Source organism: Chelmon rostratus, chromosome 23, assembly GCF_017976325.1.
Source record: "Chelmon rostratus isolate fCheRos1 chromosome 23, fCheRos1.pri, whole genome shotgun sequence".
NCBI classification, from domain to species: domain Eukaryota; kingdom Metazoa; phylum Chordata; class Actinopteri; order Chaetodontiformes; family Chaetodontidae; genus Chelmon; species Chelmon rostratus.
The window spans coordinates 9608290-9628100 of NC_055680.1; the positions used below are offsets into that span (position 1 = coordinate 9608290).

The 19811-nt window shown below is 40.5% G+C and overlaps 1 protein-coding gene across 1 annotated transcript in view; it reads left to right on the top strand.

Moving 5' to 3' along the window:
- Positions 1–19811, top strand: part of LOC121626768 (phospholipid-transporting ATPase ABCA1-like) — a 133449-nt gene that overhangs the window by 14933 nt on the left and 98705 nt on the right. Inside the window, exons 9-13 of the mRNA XM_041965438.1 lie at positions 6123–6262; positions 7306–7422; positions 10925–11122; positions 14424–14629; positions 15554–15730. Coding sequence (XP_041821372.1) covers positions 6123–6262; positions 7306–7422; positions 10925–11122; positions 14424–14629; positions 15554–15730 — 838 coding nt within the window. The remainder of the gene's footprint in view (positions 1–6122; positions 6263–7305; positions 7423–10924; positions 11123–14423; positions 14630–15553; positions 15731–19811) is intronic.

The following is a 19811-nucleotide window of genomic DNA, read 5'->3' on the forward strand; positions in this document are numbered from 1 at the left end:
TGATTCTATTTATAGCCGTTCAAGGGATGGTAAGCATTTCTGTTTGTTGTGATTGCATAACTAATTCCCAAGAAGTTTTTCTGCTCTAATTCTGCAAACATTGTAACATGCCCTAATAGAACATACACTTAAAGTAAAAATATATTGCCATGTATACAGTATAATATATACATTTTCAGTACATTACAAATATATGGAAGGATTATGCAAAGATTATGCATGTTCTGTACTATTACTTAGACATACAGAATTAACACTTGGGAAATATATAGTCAAGCAGAAATAATTGAGAACATTTTTTTTTCCTTTGCTGTGACAAGAAACCAGTGTTGTCCTCACTCTATATTAAAAAGAAAAAAAATGAATGAAAGTAGCCTGGTTGGATGCAGTGGTGGTGGTGGTGGTGGGCACAGCTTTGAAAATCAGTGAATATGTTTGTTCCATAAGATCTTTGAGGATTAGATCTTCAGTGTAACTTCTTGCAGCCTCGTGCTCATTAGAGACCGTGCATTCCTGTTTCATTAAATGCCTGTTCTTTGGAGACAACTGCACAAAATTAGATTTTAATAAGAAGCCTCTATTTCCTGGGAATAAAGTTACAGTGTGAAGTGGAATTGCATGCAAGTGCCAGCGCAAATTAGCAAAAACACTGTATCATCCATACAAAATAAGCACTAACGTTTCTGTTAGCATGCTAATGGCTGTTTTGGATTTGCCTTGGCATTTCATTGTGTTCGTCTATGTACAGTTAAATGAATCTGGAATGTGCACTGTGTCTGCATAATGGCCAATTACAACTCCTTTGTAAGTGTAAAAGTACACTCAAAGGAATAGTAGAATAGGAATAATAAAGGCCAACACTGAGGTTTGTTAACGGCTCAGTAATGTTCCGGTTCCAATTAATGGTTGACGACTAAGGAAAGCTGCAGAGTCACGATTCAGAATAGTTGTGCTGGTAACTGTTCTTCCGTGACAGTAAACAGTAATTTTCAGTTGTTACCATTTTCCAAATTTGCCCTGTAGATTAGCACGAATAAAAAGTGATTACATAGCTCTGCAATGCATATATTTACATTTATACATCTGTTGAATACATTTGTGACAAGATATCATGAAAATGCATGTGAAGCCTCTTATACACGTGGCTCATTTTAGAGACTGTTTTCTTCGCTGTTGTTAAATCGGACATTGTTCGGCACCACATGAAGTATTTGCGTGGCTTGGATGCTTTTTCACTGCAAACAGAAATAGGCAAAAGAGTTAAAGTACCTCAGTGTAGCCATGGCTGTAAAACATGTGATTTGACTAGACTTTACACTGTTTTCAGAATGACATTTTAATGATTATTATTTTTTAATTCAAATGTGAGTATTTTGTGAACGTGGCGAACATCAGCCTTTCAAATTAACGCTTCTTCTGTTGATCTGTCAAAGTAACTTTCCCTCTTTCATTTAGCATTGTCCTATTTCACTGGTGTGATTTTCCCTGACATTGCTTATACTATTTCCTAATTATCTGGAGACTCACACTGTTGTCCTCTGAATATTTGCCTACGGGTGTCTCGTTGAATAATTAGTAATTGGTCCCCTTTATTTCTAGTTTCAAGCACATCCCTTTAATATACACAGGAGCCGGTGAAGGCAGAACACGTGTCTGTGGAGGCAGTCACTGGGAGTGAGAGAGACTTGTCTTATCCTGCTGAATGTCAAAGCGGCCTCTCTCTGTCTCTATGAGCGAGCGACTGCAGTGACATTTTTTCACGCTTATTTGACTTCCTGTTGGAATGCTGCAAGACAGCACTTGATTTGTACTGCTTGTAGAAAATAAGTGCTGCTTTATTGATGCATGGGTTTAGACTGGCATATCATATTGGGAGCACATGCATGCTGTGTATGTGTGTGTACTGCGATTGTGCAGTGCATGAAATGCCTGAAATATGAGTCATGTGAACCTAGAGTAATATAATTTTCCGTGTGTATGCGCATGTGCATGTCTGCCCATGTGATTATACGTGCGAGACTGTCTGTCTGTGTGTGTGTGTGTGTGTGTGCGCGCGCAGCATTTATAGTGTGTCTACAGCACTGTCTCACTGCGGTGCTGAATTGAGCCCATCTCTTGGGTGCAACTCAAATTGATTACATTTGCCAGGTAAGTTGAGGGGCTGACTTGAGGCTCCAAGCAATTATTTGACTGTGGCTAAAACTGGTGTAAAGAACAGATTCTCTTGTTCTTTCATCCTGCCATTTTGTAATAAAGTGCAGATCTGTTGTCAAAAGAACTACACAGCTCACAGCTCTTGAGAGTGTGTAACCTCAGGAAACTGATGCTCCCTTTAGTACACAATATATCAAAAACGGATATATCTTTCCCACATAAGGAGACTACAGGCTACATTCATGCTCCATTGTTGACTAGAATGTGTTATTCTTTGTGTCTTTGTTGGTCAAGGTCCATTTGTATTACTGCCGGTTCTCATAATCACTTTCAGAATCTGAACATTTTTATGAAAGAAGGTCACTGTGAACACAGAAGTGGTTTCCAGGGAAATAGAAGGATTCAAATCTAAGAATCTGCGTGTTTCTCACACACATATTGAACCGAATGTGGAGAGCTGAATATCGTGAGAAAATTTTGAATTAATTAGTTTACCTTAATCAGGTTTAGAGTTACTGTTTGCAATATAATTTACTTTATGTCTGTCCAGTGCTACAAACGAGTTGCTGGAACACGTACTATACAGGAAACACAGTAAACGTGTGTATATGTAAATATACGTGTGTATAAACCTCTTAAAGGTGCTGGTCCCCAACCTTTTTGCCTTGCGACCCCTTAAAATGCGGCATCCTCTACTTGAAACACCTTAAAAGTCCCCATTGTTTTGACTTTTTGTCTTAATTAAAGGTGGAGTTTTCATTTAAAAAAACAAGAGTTCACCTTCAGTTCACGTTCAGTGTTTGTTAACTCTTCTTAATTGTGTGTCCTTGAGGTCTTTCAGAGCTCATTTCTTTGAATACTTGAAATTCTGCGTTGTATAAAAGATGCTGTTGAACAAGATTACCCATTTCAAGCACATGATTTCAAAACAATACAACACTGGATACAGTACAAATTCAACGTTTGTGTCTTATTTTGCTGTTAGTTCTTATCTGCTAGTTTATCATGCCTGCTCCAGATCTCCAGATCCCGCGAGAAGGCGATGCTTAGTCACAGAGATCTTGTGAGAATGTGTTGCTGGGTCAGAGACAGGGCTCAAATAAAGTTCATTTTCTCCTGATTTGTCAGTCTGAAAAATGCTCTTTTAGTGTCAGAATGTTCAGAAGATTTGTGGCTTGTGAAAAATGGGTTCAGTATTTTCATCGGTGACTGTGGGGCCAAAGAATTGGTCATAATCTGTGCTCACTTCACTTTCACTCCTGTTGGAATCAATAGATTCAGGACCTGCCACTCCTGAAGGGGCGGGTCAGTGGAGACTGCCTCAGTTCCAGAAGGGTCGCTGATTGTTTACATATATGTTTGTTAGCTAGCAGCCTTTTTTGGCGCATTGTCATGCTACTTTGCACATTGCTGCCACCAGCTGCCAGTCTTTGGAATGAATGCATGAAACTTGCACAATGAACGTGTTTTGCGTTGCAGGTGTGCACTTACATAATAAAAAACAAAATGCACCCACTTGTGAAAACATCGCTCCCTAGCAACACTTGTGGTCAAAAAAATCCCCAGGGGACCTTTAAAGTGGACAAGAGTTATAAGCAGTGTCACCAATGAGTCATATTTCCTTTTCAGATTGTTTCATTGGAAGGATTTTTAGCATGGTGTGTATTTTACACGGAAAAATGGAAAAAATCAAACCTCCACTTTTGGAATAACTGCTTTAGAGTGATCAGTCTACTTTGTCCTGTGGGGTTCAATCCATTCAGTCCATCTTATTGTATTAGGAATCAAATCCCTTACATATTACCTTCACTGACAAGCACAATATGAAATTCTCTCCAATGAATAACAACAGGAATACTTATTTCTTAAATGCCAAATATCTTACAATATGGAGTCACTTTTTTGCACCTAACAGCAGAGAGCTACTGAGCTGTGTGTCACACACTTTTCCTGTCTTTTTAGTGTTATGATTGCAGGTGGCATCTGCAGTCTGTGGAGGGAACAGCTGGTCAGACTCAGACTAAGGGGCGGCCATTAGCTGCCCGTGCACAGACCTCCCAGGAGCACCTGGGAAAGATGGCCTGGAGGCAGAAAGGCTAACATTTAATTGCATTGAAAATGGCCGCTAAAATCTCCTTGATGGGGGAAACGGTTGGCCTGGTGAGATGAGACGAAGTGGAGGATGGAGGTTTTGTTGCGGTCTTGACAGGGGGAAAAAGACTGGAAGAAGAACTGGTGTCATGCCAGGTGTCTGAACAAAAAGGGACAGTTGGCAACAGATCAAAAAGGCAGCCGGTCAAATTGACTGGCAGACGACACTGAATTGATCAGTTGTCTGATTAACTCCCGCACTGCAAGAATCACATATTCTCAGTCACAACAAAGGCAGGCACAATCCAAGCACAAGCCTTCTTTCTACTTCGGTGCAGGTCCTCATGTAACCTATTCAGCGCTCTCCCAACCTGGCAATATTCACGTTGGCAGATAAGTTAAATTAGTAATGATCGTACTGCTGCTGAGCATATTGACTTTTTTTTCCGCTCTGCTCCACAGAATCTTTCCTTATGTACTCAGGTCTGAACTCTGGGCTTGTGTTTTCCTCTGCCTCTGTGTTAAAGTAATAATAACTTTTAATAACTTCTAGTAAATACATCCACTTTGCAACTCTCTGGTTGCTGATGCATAATAATGTACTGTACCGGAAACCGACCCAATATCCACATGAGGAGAACTTTTCATTTTATAGACCCAGGTAGGACGTTCACAGGAACATCTTGCTAACATATGGAAGAAGCAGCAATGGTGTGTATTAAAAGATAGCATTGAATAGTCAGCTCTTTTATCACCAACAGACTCTAAGAAAAAAAGACTTTATCCAAAGAAATAATTGCACAAGTTACACAAGTGCAGCGGTGAAACCAGAATAAGCACTGAACACTTGCAAAGGCTTTCTTATGAGTAATGTTTTAAGAGCAAAAGAAAGACAATGTTTTTTCTAAAGTCCTTGTATTCTGAAGTCATAGTCAATTTGTCAGTCCTCTAAAATGACCCGTATAAAGCTAGCAATTGCAGGCTTCTAACAATATGCTGCAATAAACGAAATAAACACTTACGACCATTATACTCTTAAAACACCATCTTAGAGTGCCAGGAGCTGCTATCAGTCCTGTTCGCTCAAAGTACCAAAACTGTTGCGAAGTCATCGTTGCACAAAACACAGCATTGTAACGCTTACCACTCGCAATGGCATCAGAAAACTCAAACAAGAATCCTTAATCAAGACTCCACAAGAAGGAGTTGTCAGTAGCAGTTAGAAGTCATAGCTATCTTTTGAAGTGCAGTGATTGCATCAATACTGTCCCTCTGGTGTGAACCCGGGTTGCTGTGTACTTTCAAGTAATTTTATTTAGCTCTTTTCTTGCATTTTCCTGGCACTATGTGCATTACAGTGTGTTACCTCAGCATTGCTGCCCAGTTATACGTCTGTATCAGTCCATGTGATGCTTTTTGATTTGTGATCTATATTTGGTTTTCTTATTTCTACTTGTATGAATCTGATTTTCTCAGCCCTCGTTGGAAAAGCATGCAAATCTCATTTATCATATTCGTAATATGATATATCTGTTTTAAAGACTGAGGTCTTATTTTAAAAGATATGTCTGGTTTAAATGTGAAATTAAAAAGCCAAGCTGTACGGTTAATGGTTTTACAAAACTCATACTATGTTCATATTTGCTCGCTCTGGGTTAAGACGGGTTGCTACGGTAGCCACATATGAATTTCGAGCTCAAATTCAATATTTATCCTGTTCGCTTCTCGAGTGCTGCAAACTCTCTGATTTCGTACAGATCTAACATCTTGTTCCTCCCCTTTCCTCCTGTCCCATAAAAGAGCATTGGAACTTTAGAGGTATTTTCTTGCCGTTGCCTTGACTTTCCCTGTCTTCTCCCCTCTCTCCTCTTCTGTAGATGCTTTTTGTCAGACCCTTGTCGACACCCTGGAGAGCACACCTGGTCTGCGCTACATTTGGAGCACCTTCAAGCCGATATTGCAAGGGAAAGTCCTCTACACACCTGACACACCTGCTGCTCGCCTCATGGTGAAAGAGGTAAGTCTGGAGAGAAAAATGGAATGTGTTTACGTGCACACTGACTTCTCATACACTGGAAAAGTAGCTGTATATGATGCTCATGTCGGTGCATGATATGACCAAGTTTAGTACAATGCTGATTTCAATCCTTTTTGACTTACACACAGTTTTACCTCATCGACTTCATTGATTTTTGTAAATATTTGATTATTCTAGCAACAAAAGACTGGGCTCCAAAAACACCTGTTTGGAACATTCCACAGGTAAACAGGTTGATCGGTAACAGGTGATTGGTGAAAGGCTCAGTCGTTCACAAGCAAGGATGGAGCGAGGTTCACCACTTCTGAACACATGAAGGATATTACTCCATGGCCTTGGGAACACTTTGAATGCAATGACTGCATTCTGTTTGTATTTATGTTATGTTATTTATGTCAACTTTTTTTTTTCCATTCGTTTGTGGGTATATTTGAATATCCTGTGTGCACAGGACCAATTACAGGTATCAGTAACTGTGTGTAGCGAAGGAGCTTCCAGCGGGGGAATGAAAAACATTAGTTGTCACACAAAGCTACCACCCGGGAAAGAAAATAAAAATAATCCAATAGTTAGTTAGGGGGCCTGTTCATAGAACGTGGTGAGTGTAATGTATTTTCATGACATGACATTTCTCCCAGATATTAGCATCATTTTGATAACTGCACAAGCAAAACAAACAACAGGCAGGCAGCGAGGGTTTTGCATTGAGAATACATAATGAGTTCACAGCAAGCAGCCCGGTGCTGGTGCAGGAAGCCCCTTTCGCACCACACACAAGTCAGATTGTTTACAAGTCAATGTTCAGGGGTAAATAACCCCATTTACATTCGTCACCATGGGGGGGTGGCAGTGTTACAATGTGAAGAGTTCCTCTGGGGATTATCTGAAATGTTCAGATGTGCAGTACTTTCATGTGTGGATTGGTTCAGAGCGAATAGAAAAGGCTCAGTGGGTATGCTTTCTGTTAAGGAAAGGTGAGAGAGCTCCATTGTCAAATATTGTTTTTATCTTCTTTTTTCCAGGCTAATAGCACATTCAACACCTTGGCTATGCTCAAAGATCTCGCTGATTCATGGGAAGAACTCGGCCCGCGTGTCTGGGATTTCTTTCAGAATAGCACTCAAGTCAATGCAATCCGGGTAAGACTCTGCACTTTAACAAAACGTTATATTATGGGTATTCAAAAAAAAAAAAAAATAGTGTCAGATTGTGTCAGGTAACAAGTTTCAGAGAATACTGATTTTTTTTTACTTTGCACAACCTGCAATATACAGTCAGACTCCACCTGCAGTGCTTTTATCTTCAGTTGGTTAGTCTCAAAAAGCAGCTTTTGCATCACTAACCTGCACAGAACTTACAGGTATCGTCTTGCCTGGCTCTTTTCACAGATAAAAATCCACTGACCAGCACCTTTAAAGCTTACTCATTCACTACAGCATGTTAATTAGTGAGTTGTTTCTTTTATTGTTCGGTATAAAATTTACATTTCGGTGATATATGATTTTTATGGGGGTTATAGGCTGGACTATTTCTTAACCTCCTGGAGTTGGAGTCTGCCAGTTGCTTTACCATTTTTGTTCAAGTTATTATCATTATTAATATTATCATCCTTTTCATTCTTCATTTCACTGCTTTTCCTGGTCAGGCTGCTATAAGACAACCTCCCGCACAGCGTTCTTGCAGCAAAAATAAAGATATGAATGAAGTGAAACACAGTAACTTTTGAATGCATAGGGACATAAAATCCTCCAGCTTCTTTAAAAATCTAAATGCTAAAAATGAAAATGATGAGCCTCATATATACCGCTGGTGAGAATATATGTGTCGTGTATGGCAATTTGTTGCACCTTCTGTTAGATATGGAAACCGAGGGAGGAAAGTAATTATGGATAAGTGCAGGATAATTTTCATCCGGGCAGAAAGGATTATCTATAGAAGTAGAGGACATGGACTCTTCGCCACCACTTCTCTCTCTCCCTCCCTCTCCTCTCTCTCTTCGCCTCTCGCCGTATTTCCTTGACACTGACATTACTCCAGTGTCACTCCAAATGAGCTTATAGGCAGCTGGAGGGAAGCAGACATTGGGAGCTCCATATAGCCAGGGTATTCATTACCCTAGCCCTAACCTTTACACAAATGGGCCGGCAATCCTCCTTTGTCTTCATTTTCTCCCAGCCCAGCTCCCTCGCTCGCCACCTCTCGCTACGAAGCTGGTGGCTTCGGAGGTTTGTCATCTTCAGAGGTCCCTCAAGGTCGCAGACACGTTTTACGTTGATGGACCAATTACCATCGCCACCGCAGCTACATTTGAGGTGGAAGATGTCGGGTGTGGAGTTGGATAGAAGGACACACTGTACAGAAACCTGCTTAAAAGTGGCTGAAAATACGTTTGATGTTTGCCTGCACATGGAGCATACACACTAAAGTTACAATCCTTAAGATTTCAACCCGTGGTTACTGTGGTAACGACAAGTCGTGTGGAGCAGAAACGGAGCATAAGCATAGCTGTCGCATGTTTACGGCGCAGCCAGACAGGCTTGCTTTGTTTTAATAAAGCAGTTGGTCGGTTATCGTTCTTCCTCCATCATGCCACCAGCATCTGCAATGTGACTGCGTGCTGCACGCCAAAGTAGTTCATGTAGTAGTTTTCCACACAATGGCAGTCTACAGTGAAGTTAATTACCTTTCTGAAAGGGTGGAGGTGACATTCCAGTGTAACTCCTCATCTAACAGCTCACTGCGGCCTGTCCCTCTTGTTCCATTACTCCCTGTAATATTTAAAAGCGATCCACCGTCCAAGACTGGTGAAAATGTTTTTTTAAGGCACATTTCTGATGGAAATTGATGAATTTTATGCTCTTACTGTGAAGCGGCAGCAGTAGTAGGACACTGTGTGTGCATGAGCTGTAACTGAATACAGCTCTGACACAGTGTAAAGAGAGTGAACAGTAAACAGCCAGGCAATAAGATACAGTTACACTGGTTAGATCCCTGCCTTGTTTCCTGTAGATCCCTTGTGTGTTTGAAGGCAGCTTGAATCCAGTGCTCCACCACTAGCAATAAAAACTAGTATACAGAGAGGTGATTACTGATTGTAAATACATCAAATGGCTGACCACAAATGGGGATTGATTAAGGGGTTGGAGAGGGATTATACCTCCAACTCAATACTTTAATTAAAAATTACAACATAAACAGAAGCGGGTCCTGACTCTGCAGAAAACAACTTTTATATCCTGGACACTGATCCAGTTTATAACTGCAAGCAAATACATTTTACTTCCTGATTGGATGATCCTCTCACAAACCATTTCATGTTACACATGACTAACAAGGTTAAATGGCATGTCTGCAACTCTTTGCTCCAAATGCCCCTGAAAATGATGTCGCATGCACTCGTAGCCGGATGAAGATTTCAAGCTGAGCAGGTTTAACAGTTACAGTTTGCCGGCGTTTCAGAATAATTTGATGGGTCATGTCCTGAATGTAGCAGCCACAAAGTTTTTTTTTTTAAGGTCACATGCCGCATTGAGATTACTTAATATGACACTTTGTCTTAAGGTTAAGCAGAATTTCATCAAAAGTGTTGACCCTGAAATGCCACTGATCTCAGCTCAGGCGTTTACACTTCAGAGGCCCAGTTCTCCACTGACATACAGCGCTCTCTCCTCTCCAGGCCACACTGTCCACTTTCAGATCAGACTTTTTTCATTATTATTATAAATGGTGTTGAACGGATGCTTTAAATAACTTATTATCTCAACGGGGTTAGTTTCCTTTTCAGTGTTCGTCCGTGTGCGTGCCACGTATATAACCACTGCTATCTTTAATTTTAGTTCATGTCATTAAAGGAACAGTGTCATATTAATGTTGGACAGTAATTTCACAGCAGCCTGAAACAGTGGAAATACTTGGGGGAGTGAGAAGGAATGGTTGTGACTACTAACTGTGTGCAGTGCATTTAAACCAACAGGTCCGAGTAAAATTATCTTATATTGCAAGAGCTATTGTGTAAGGAACTTTGAATTGTTTATTTCACACATGATAAAAACATACGCATATTCATTTGTTGCATATAAGTAGGGCTTACGTACTGCAGCAAGGTTAGATTTCTTTTCAGATCAGCATGCCACCTTCATTAATTCATTGCCTGATTAGAGCGATACAGCTTGATCCATGACCCGAGATGACTTAAAGGTTTCACACACACGTCTCTTATCGTGTTAGTGAAGAGGACTGCATGCCTGCTCTGTGCTCCTGTATTTTGTGTGCATACTTATGTATGTTTGTGCACAGGTAGTTTTCATTTCCATTTATTTTCACACTTCTTAATATATGTCCATGCAAATGTGCATACGCTGTGTGCGTGTGCTGTACATTCATAATGGATGCTGTGCACGAGCACTGCTTGGCCATGAGAGTAGCTGATGTGTATCCCAGAGCCTGAAGTACAACAGTGCCATCTATCTTAACGTTCCTAATTAATTCTGCAGAAGAATGAATCTCACTGCCACCAACAAACAAAGCTGACTCCTCTTCTAAGATAATACACCATTGCATTCATGCCACATTCATTCTAAACCTCTCACTAGTAACCAGAGTAACTGTTGTTAAACCCATCCTCTTGCCTTTTTAAATCAGGCTCTGCTGGCGAATCCGGTGTTTGCTGCTTTCCTCAACCAGCGTCTAAACGGCACAGCGTGGACGGCTGAGCTGCTGGCCAACTTCCTGTACAACGGGCCGCCAGAGGATCGTCCACCCGACATGCCGCCGTACGACTGGCGGAATGTTTACAACATGACGACCCAAAGCCTGAAGCTTCTCTCCAACTTCCTCGGTGTATGTAATTCTTTTTGTCTGTGCTTTCATTAAATGTGTAGCAGCTCATGAACCTGGCTTCCAGCCCACTCATGCACCAGAGGGTTCCTGACCTCTCCAGTAAAGTGAGAGATTTCTTTCTTTTTTTCTTTTTTTTTTCCAACAGGGTGTTCACTGACATTTAAGATTTTTAAAAACAGAACTCTCACAGCTAAGGAAATATAATTTTTCTGCCCTCCCCTCTATGCTTTTAGCCTCTCCCTTCTATGTTATTTATCTGATTCATCTGATATTACCCATGTGATTTGGTTGGAGATGGCAGAAAAAACAAGGGCTATATGACCTTTTAAAGGGCTTCAGCAAAAGTGTCTTTCTCTCAGAATAAGTTGGTAAATGTGTCAGCTTTCTTTTTCTGGGTTGTTAGTTTGCTAAAAACATGATTTAGATGAGCTTACTTTAGCGACGTTGAGCCAGTGCAGCAGCATCTTATACATTAAATATACAGGAGATGACAGTTTATCCCTGACATAAATGCTGCACTTTAATTTACTCCTGTATCCTTGACTCAACACTGGCAAAAAACGGTGGTGCCACAGTATGTAAGCGGAATGCTTTGCATCTAAGACACAATGTCTCCATGTTGAGCACAGTGGTTTTTTTGTTCCTTTATCCCTTTTGTTTTCTGTGTATGTGCTCTGCTGCTGTTCAAACCAAAATCAAGACTTTTCCAAATGACATGTCAGTTTTCTTTTATCCGGCTCACTCTATCAGCTTTTGTTTTTGTTGGAGAACAAGCGAAAAAAGGCTTCGATCTTTTATTCATTAAAGTTTAATATCCTTGACTTAGCAAACTGTCAAATACGCAGGAAGATCTGTCCCGACATTGCTTCCATGATAATCATAAAAAACAGTTGTTATGGGCCTGGCTATAGTGAATCTGAAAGGCATCAAACAGAGTGGTGTCTCTAAGTAGGAACACACACACAGTTGACATTGATATATTGATCTGTGGCACAGTTTGCAGCAAAACCCCTCTTCCTCTACGTTGTGTGATCAAACGCATGTACAAAGCCAACCCGCACCTCCTGCTGTGCGCGCATACACACACACACGCACGCACACATAATACCAATCCACAAGCAGGTAAGATGGTAGGTTGGCCCCTTGGGGTAAGCCATACATGGTCAATGAAATTCCGACATAATGCAATCTATTTTCTGCCCTAATAGAAATGGCATTGCTCAAAATGGATACCAGGATGGGGACAGTCATTACCCAGCCTTTACTGCAGTGTCCTCTTGCCTTGGTGTATACATCTGTGGGGAAATGGAGACCTTCTTTTAGTCTGGGGATAAAGAGTTTATACTTTCAGCATTGACAAGCCAATGTAAGCTGCTGCACTAGCCATAAGGCAAATAATGCAATAAAGTAATGCAAATTAGGTCCACCATGATACACTACATAATGAGTTATCCTGCTGGATAGAAATGAAAATTAGGAAAGCTTGCTTTTTCATGACTAATCTTGAAGAGTAACATTGTATCCATCTGATGAATAATGTAATTTAACCTTATCTAATTACTTTTTGTTGACAGGTTTATGCATCTGCCTACTGCATTGTGAACAATCAAGCACCTCTTTCAAGCAAACTGATTTTTATAGCATATACGGAGAAAAATGAGATATAAAATGTGCAGACACAGCATACTAAAGAGGGAAATGCCTGAATAAAACGAGTTCACAAATTAGTCATCTGTACCCTTGAAATTATAATCTGTGTGAGCAAATGAATAGCTCAAGATCAATGCTCAGCAATCTGTGGCCGTTTTCTAACTGGCATGGCTTCTCTCCATGGTAACACCACCAGCATAAACACTGAAGAATCTGGCTCATCCCTTTGATAGCGCAGGCCCAAATTAGAGCCACAAACTGCTGCTGCCCTGCTTCATTTATAAACTGCCCCACAATTTAATAGGTACTAATGGTGAAATTTATGAAAAACAAATAAGAATAGCAACAGTCATGATAACTGCATAGCAGCTCATTATGAAGGTTCTGATGGCAGCAGTAACAGTAGTAAGTAATATTGCTGCATCTTCTTCATAGCCTTGGGAATAAAACTTCATTACTAGCTTCTAATGGCGCTGGTCTGTTGCTTATTAGGACTGCTGTATTACAATGTAGTTTTGCTTAAACTTTAAGGACATTAGGGTAATTTTCTTGAAGTCTCCCTGACATGAGCAGATGAAGTTGCTTTGTGGTATATGTAGTCGATCTTCTAAAAGAACTCACATCGGCCAGTAACTTCGTCCGATGTTTGTAATGTCACTGGGATGCACCCGTGTTCCTGGCTGAACTATCAGTCTGCAGCATCCACAAAGTCTCAACAAGTATGATGCTACCATGACCAGAACAACTTGATGTGTTGCCCTGGATTTTCCGCTGAATTAGGCCAAAATGGGATTGGCAAGATGTCAATGGGGCTAGTTTCTCAGTCCAGAGCCAGACTCAGGTTGTTGATACCATACAGCTTAGCCTTAGCCAAAAAGAAAAGAAACTCTACTATATAAAATATACTCTATCCTTGTCGTGACGGTGAATGGTCCTGATATTTAAAGATCACAGAGTGACTCGAAAAGCTCTGAAGGCCATTTGGAGCTGCTTTCAATGTACAGCAGTCTTTACTGCAGGTTGGCTCAAATGAGGATTTACTGCGTCATCAGATGTGGCGCTAACATGTCGCTCCTATACCCAATTTATGAGGAGCCTTTTCTTCCGTATATTTCGCCCAGCACTAGTCCAGACTTTGGGCTCACATAACTGTTCCACCGCTGCTATATCCTCACTGCTATGTACTGAACTAATGCTGCTGCTGTGATATTTTGTTTCCCACCACGGCTTGATATAGAATACAGACGAGAGAATCCTGGGGGGAAATGATAAAACTATTGCGGCACTGAGATGTGTGGACAGCTGTCAGGTGTGACTGCCTCCCAGGATGGCTAGCTCATTATCGTCTCATGAAACAGGGGGACAAGGCTACAGAACAGGGAGTGCTAGCGAGGCTGTATCTCATTTGCTTGTCTGAAGCCCAAAACATTTCCCACCCCCTGGCAGCTCCAGATAATTTGGAACTATACTCTGCGGCTTAGTCAATAGCTGAGTGATACTTTTTCCTAAATATCCATCTGCCATTCTGTCAGTGAGTTCATGCCTGCCTCTGTTCTGCTCTGTCATTTGTGGACTCTAAAGATCTATTTAAAACAGTAATGATTTGCTGTGAGAGGATTATATAAAAGAATACCTCTTTATTTGTTGACAGTGTTTAGACCTGAATAAGTTCGAGGCGACCCCGACTGAAGGCCACCTAGTGAGCAAAGCACTGCAGCTTCTGGAGAATGAAACATACTGGGCTGGCATTGTCTTTGAAAACCTGCAGCCAAACTCCAGCGAACCGCCTCCTTATGTCAAATACAAAATCCGCATGGACATCGATGAGGTGGAGCGCACCAGGAAAGTGAAAGACAGGTATGTGACACAGCTCAGACTCTCTATTTCATACAAATAAGGGTCTCTGATTGTAACTAAGAAAATTGTATTTTTCCATACTGAGAAGCTGTAACATACTGACTTTTGTTGAGTAACACATTTCATAGCTTTTGTTTAAAAGAAGAATTTGACATTTTGGGAATTCTGCCTTTTTGTTTCTTGCTGAGAATTAAATATGAAGATCGATACCACTTTTATACTGTAACCATACGTTATGTATGCTTAGCTTAGCATAAACTGTAGTTGGCAAAGTGGGAAACTTCTGGCCTGGCTCTGTCTAAAGGTCACTATTCTTAATTAAACAAACAGATTGGAAGTGTTAGTTAGTATTAGTGAGGTTTAGAGCTGCAGACTTTTTTAACTTTGGACTCACTTAGGCTAGATGTTTCTCCTGTATCCTTAATGCTAAGTTAGGCTAACTGTCTCCTTGCTCTCGTGGCTTGTGGCTCTGTCCAAATGTAAGAATTATCCATTAAGCAGCACTGACCAGTAAAAACTTTGCCTTTGGACAGCGGTAGCTTTTTCCCCCCTGCTTCCAATTTCCAGGATTCAGTATTCATGCTAAGCTAAGCTAATCACCCGCTGGCTTTAATTTCATATTTAAAGTATAGATAAGAGAGTGGCGGCAATCTTCCCTTTTCACTCTCAGCAAGTGAGCTGATAGGCACATTCTCCAAAATGTCAAAGTATCTCTTTAAGCCCAGAAGTTCAAGACGATGCAGAGTCTTATTGTATTGTACATTTACCAAAAGATCTGATTTTTATTTTGTCTTTTAAAGTTTACTGTCAAACTGTAAGACCTTCAAAAACAGTCATCATAGTTTGACTGCATTTCTGACCATTCTGGTTGTGGTTTACTTGCCCTTTGCTAAGACAGATCATGCTGTGTCTCTATTTAATAAGGTTATGGTCTCCCGGGCCCCTGGACAACCCCTTTAACGACCTCAAGTATATATGGGGAGGCTTCGCCTACCTGCAGGATATGATGGACCACGGCATTATACGAGTGCACACGTCAAAGACCCAACCCCTCGGTGTTTTTGTCCAGCAAATGCCATACCCTTGCTTCGTGGATGACAGGTGAGGACAAAGGCTTTTATCTGTCAGCCTTGTGATTAGTGGAAGAGGAAGGAGGTATTACAGCAATAAAATTCTGCTCACTCTGGGGAGTTGCCACTCACTGCCACCACACGCATAGCTGACTTATGGTCTTATCAGTCACTTAGGCCCTCCAGATCTCCCTGTAGAAGCTTCAAGATGCTCCCTCTTATTTGTCTAACGTACCCTTTCTTTTAACATCTGTGTTGCTCCCCTTGAGGATAAATTTAACCGTGCATTGAGGGTCAGCAAAAGAAAAGAAATAAATGAAGACAACAAGAGCGAAAAGAGTTGGGCAAAACTATTGATTTCAGCCAAACCACAGGAAATTCCTGAATAGCTGATGGATGCTGAATTATTTAAGCGACCACTAGTGCCTTCCTTCCTTGTATTTCAGAGGCGTTTTATGCGCAACAAAGTGAGCATACCGTACCCCGCATCCCACACATCTCCATCATGTGCAAAGATTGACATCAGGGCTCCATCTGTGCTGTGTATGTATCCACTGATAGCACAGGCTTCTATCATGGTAGACCATTCACCTAGGGACAGAAATGATGGGGTATCACTCTTGATCTTCCCCAGCCAAGATTTCCTCAGAGTCTTGGAAATTACTCGCATCCGCGCAACATTATGATCCCCATTAATAAAGGAAAAGCCCAGTGATGCCATCAAGAGAAAAGATAATTACCAGGGAGATTTAAGTCCAACAACACAATACGCCCCTTTCAGTAGGCACAAAATATTTGCACCCTGTGGGAAAATGCAGTTCCAGAGATTAGGGAACTAATTTAAAATATGATGTGCTTTGGATAGCACAGAATTTACAGTACTGAAACCTTCAGAGCGAGTTTGGATCAACGTATTTAAAGTGGCAGAAGCGGGAAGAAAATTATGACTTCATATTGCTGCTAATGTCTACAAGCATGGCATTGTTAAAATACACATTTTGAATAATAATGCCCGATTCTGTACTTCATGTTTGTCTCGGAGACACAGGAAACAAGAAGACATCTACATATGCTATGAAAAGCATATTTAAAGTAATGCTTTTATTCATGTGATTTTCATCATGTGGAGTTTCTATTGGTTCTTTATGAAGTGCTTATTTCCCTCTGATTTATATTCACATTGTGGCTTCAAGATTAAATGCAGCTTCACTGTTCTGCAGTGCAGTTTATTTTACAGCTGCTTTAGCAAACCTGGTTCAAGACACATTTTTGCATATTTGTTTTTAACTACCGAAGTGGGTGCTCTTGGTTTGGCATGCCAGGATAGTGTCAGAAATACTTATTGGAGGGAAGTTGAACTGAATTTTGTGGCCAGTGTGAGACATTCATCAGAGAGGAGTTTTGGCATTATCAATGAGTAGACACATTGCAGATGGAAGATGACTGACATCTCCACTATTGCCTTTTTGTCCATTTCCCAGTACAGTAATAACCAAAACTTAGCACCAGATTCCTCCATATTGTCGTAATGTACAGCACCTTTCAGGGTGTTGTTCTATATTCAGCATGGCACCTCTGATGGTTTGCAAATAAAAGGTACCAATTTCTGCACGTCTTCACTTACAACTCATTGTTGTGATAATGATCTGAAATTAGACAGTCATGATACAGCTTATTTGCTGTTGTCGACCCCATTGCCTCATGTTTCATCTTCCTAAAACAAAAGGTTAATAATTACAGAAGATAAATGTTGGCAGTAAAGCACTGCAATACCCTCAGTCCCTCCACCATTTACTCTTTTGCCTGCCGAGCCATTTGGGCATTTCTATAAATTATTAACACTTGAAAACTGCTATTTCATCCATAAATAATTGAGAGTGAAATCACACAATGGAAGATGCACTACAACACAGAGAGGCATGAAGGGGAAGAACCTTGGTGGTAATTATTTTCGTCTCAAACTGTGTCGTGTTGCCAGCCAAAAGGAGGGAAGGAACATTGTGCAGTCAGATGGACATGTTTGCAGTGTGCTGTAACTGTTGCTCAGTTCAGAAAAAGGTCTAATTTAACTTAAAGATATCGTTAAAAACCCCTCAGCATCTAGATACTTTCAGATGTGCCATTCACCTGGGACATTTGAGATGAATAATATACATATATGCACAAACGGTCGATAAAAAATACCCTGCTGGCCACATAAAATGCAAATTTGTTTGCAGTATGATGTGCAAAATATAAGGTTTAGGAAAATACAGTTTTATCATTGTGGAAATTGGAGGTGAATTGCATTAATTTAATTATATTTACTCAGCTCTGAGTACACTGTGTGCAATTTACAGTACACAGAATATACAGTGTTTTGACAGAATTTCATGAAACTGTTGATCATCATTGTCTTTTTAGAATTGTCTCTGTTCCTTTCGGTTGCACAAAAACAACATTTCTTCTTCACTGATAAACTTCAGCAACAGTAATAAGTCATTATTATCTACCCTGATCCCAACACTCATCATCACTCTCACCTGCCTTTTCAAATAATTTCGTTTTTTTTGTTCATTTCCTGCTCACAGCTTTTAGCTACAACACACCCAATGAACTCCCAGCCACCTGGGCTTCTGCAACCGCAGCTGACCCTGCTGGCATTTCAAACTTGAGATAACCAAACAGTATTAGCTCCCTACTGTCTTCGCATTCATGTTGTGCACAGATGATGGCGGGGGATAAAGTTTGACCATGGCGGGGCCTGATAGCGGGTAAACTGCCCCTTTATCAGCGGCCTCTGAGCCATCTAATGCTCCTGAATCAGAGGCATCTGTTGTTTGGTTCCCGAGGCTGTGGCTCGGCGTCAATGGGTCTTTCACAATCACATGGGCCCGATGTGAGATCTGAGGCTGCTTTCAGCGATACATAATACAGGCCGCAGTGGACGTGAGGCATATGCAAATGGAGGATGTAAGAGGAATATGCTTTTGTCCAGTAGCTAATTAACCTAATGTGTGCACCATTAGTACTGAGAGTGGGCAAAGTAGTTGAGCATATTTGAGACATCTGAAGCTTGTTACAAGCGAAAGTCAGCTGTTGATGTGTTGTTTCATGTTTGTAGTGTTTCTGCTCTGCGTGAAAGTGACATGCTGGATTAATAACATCTCTTTGTTTGGTCATAAAAGGGCCTCTAATACACTGTAATTCCATCTTTTCAAATATTGTTTATTGGAATATATATATAGCCAGGATAGCCTGTATATTAATTTATGTCATAAAGATCTGGTAAACAATTTGGATACCAGGATGCCCAGATATTGTAGTTTCTATATATTAAATTGATGCTAAATGGTCATTATGCAACACCTGAGTGTGTAGCCAATCAGTGTTCATGCTGGAGCTGAGTTTGCTTATTAATTTGTTTGTGTGTGATGCTTTTCAAGATTTGGCACATAATAGCATCAGATGGAGCATCAATGACAGATCCTGCAGAATTCATACCGTCCAAGCACAAAAAGTGCTGCTGCATTTGTTATTTAATTGTAAAATCTTTTTTTTTTTCTTTTGCAAACAGAATTACATTTTCGAAACATTTTGTCATTTGGATGAAGATGGTTTCACGTTTTGAAAAACAAAAGCAAACTGTAGGAACTTCTGTTAAAAACAACATGTTGGTAAAACGTTTCCAAAACCGCACGAAAGAAAAATAGTATTTAAACTTGAGACTTTTTTCAATTTTGAAGGAATGTAAAGAGCTTTCAAACACTATGTCACTATGATCTAAATACAACATCTCCATACATTTATTTAATCTCCTATTGTATATGAAAAGTACTCATGTAGAAGTAACAATCGCTGGTATGAAATGTCTGTAAAACTTCCTGCTAAACTTACACAGACAAAGAGCAAGACAAAACTTTCTTGCTTTCATCTCTCACAGGTCTTGACCCCACTGATTTATGACTCCATGAACATACTGCACTTCCATAGCGAGTCAGATAATTGAAGGTCTACCTTATCATCAGTGATGCAAAAGAATCTGTGTGTATATATGTATACGGCTGGCACTGGAAAAATATTGATTAAATGATGCTTCTTGGCTTTCACAAGACTTTATTTACTTATTAATA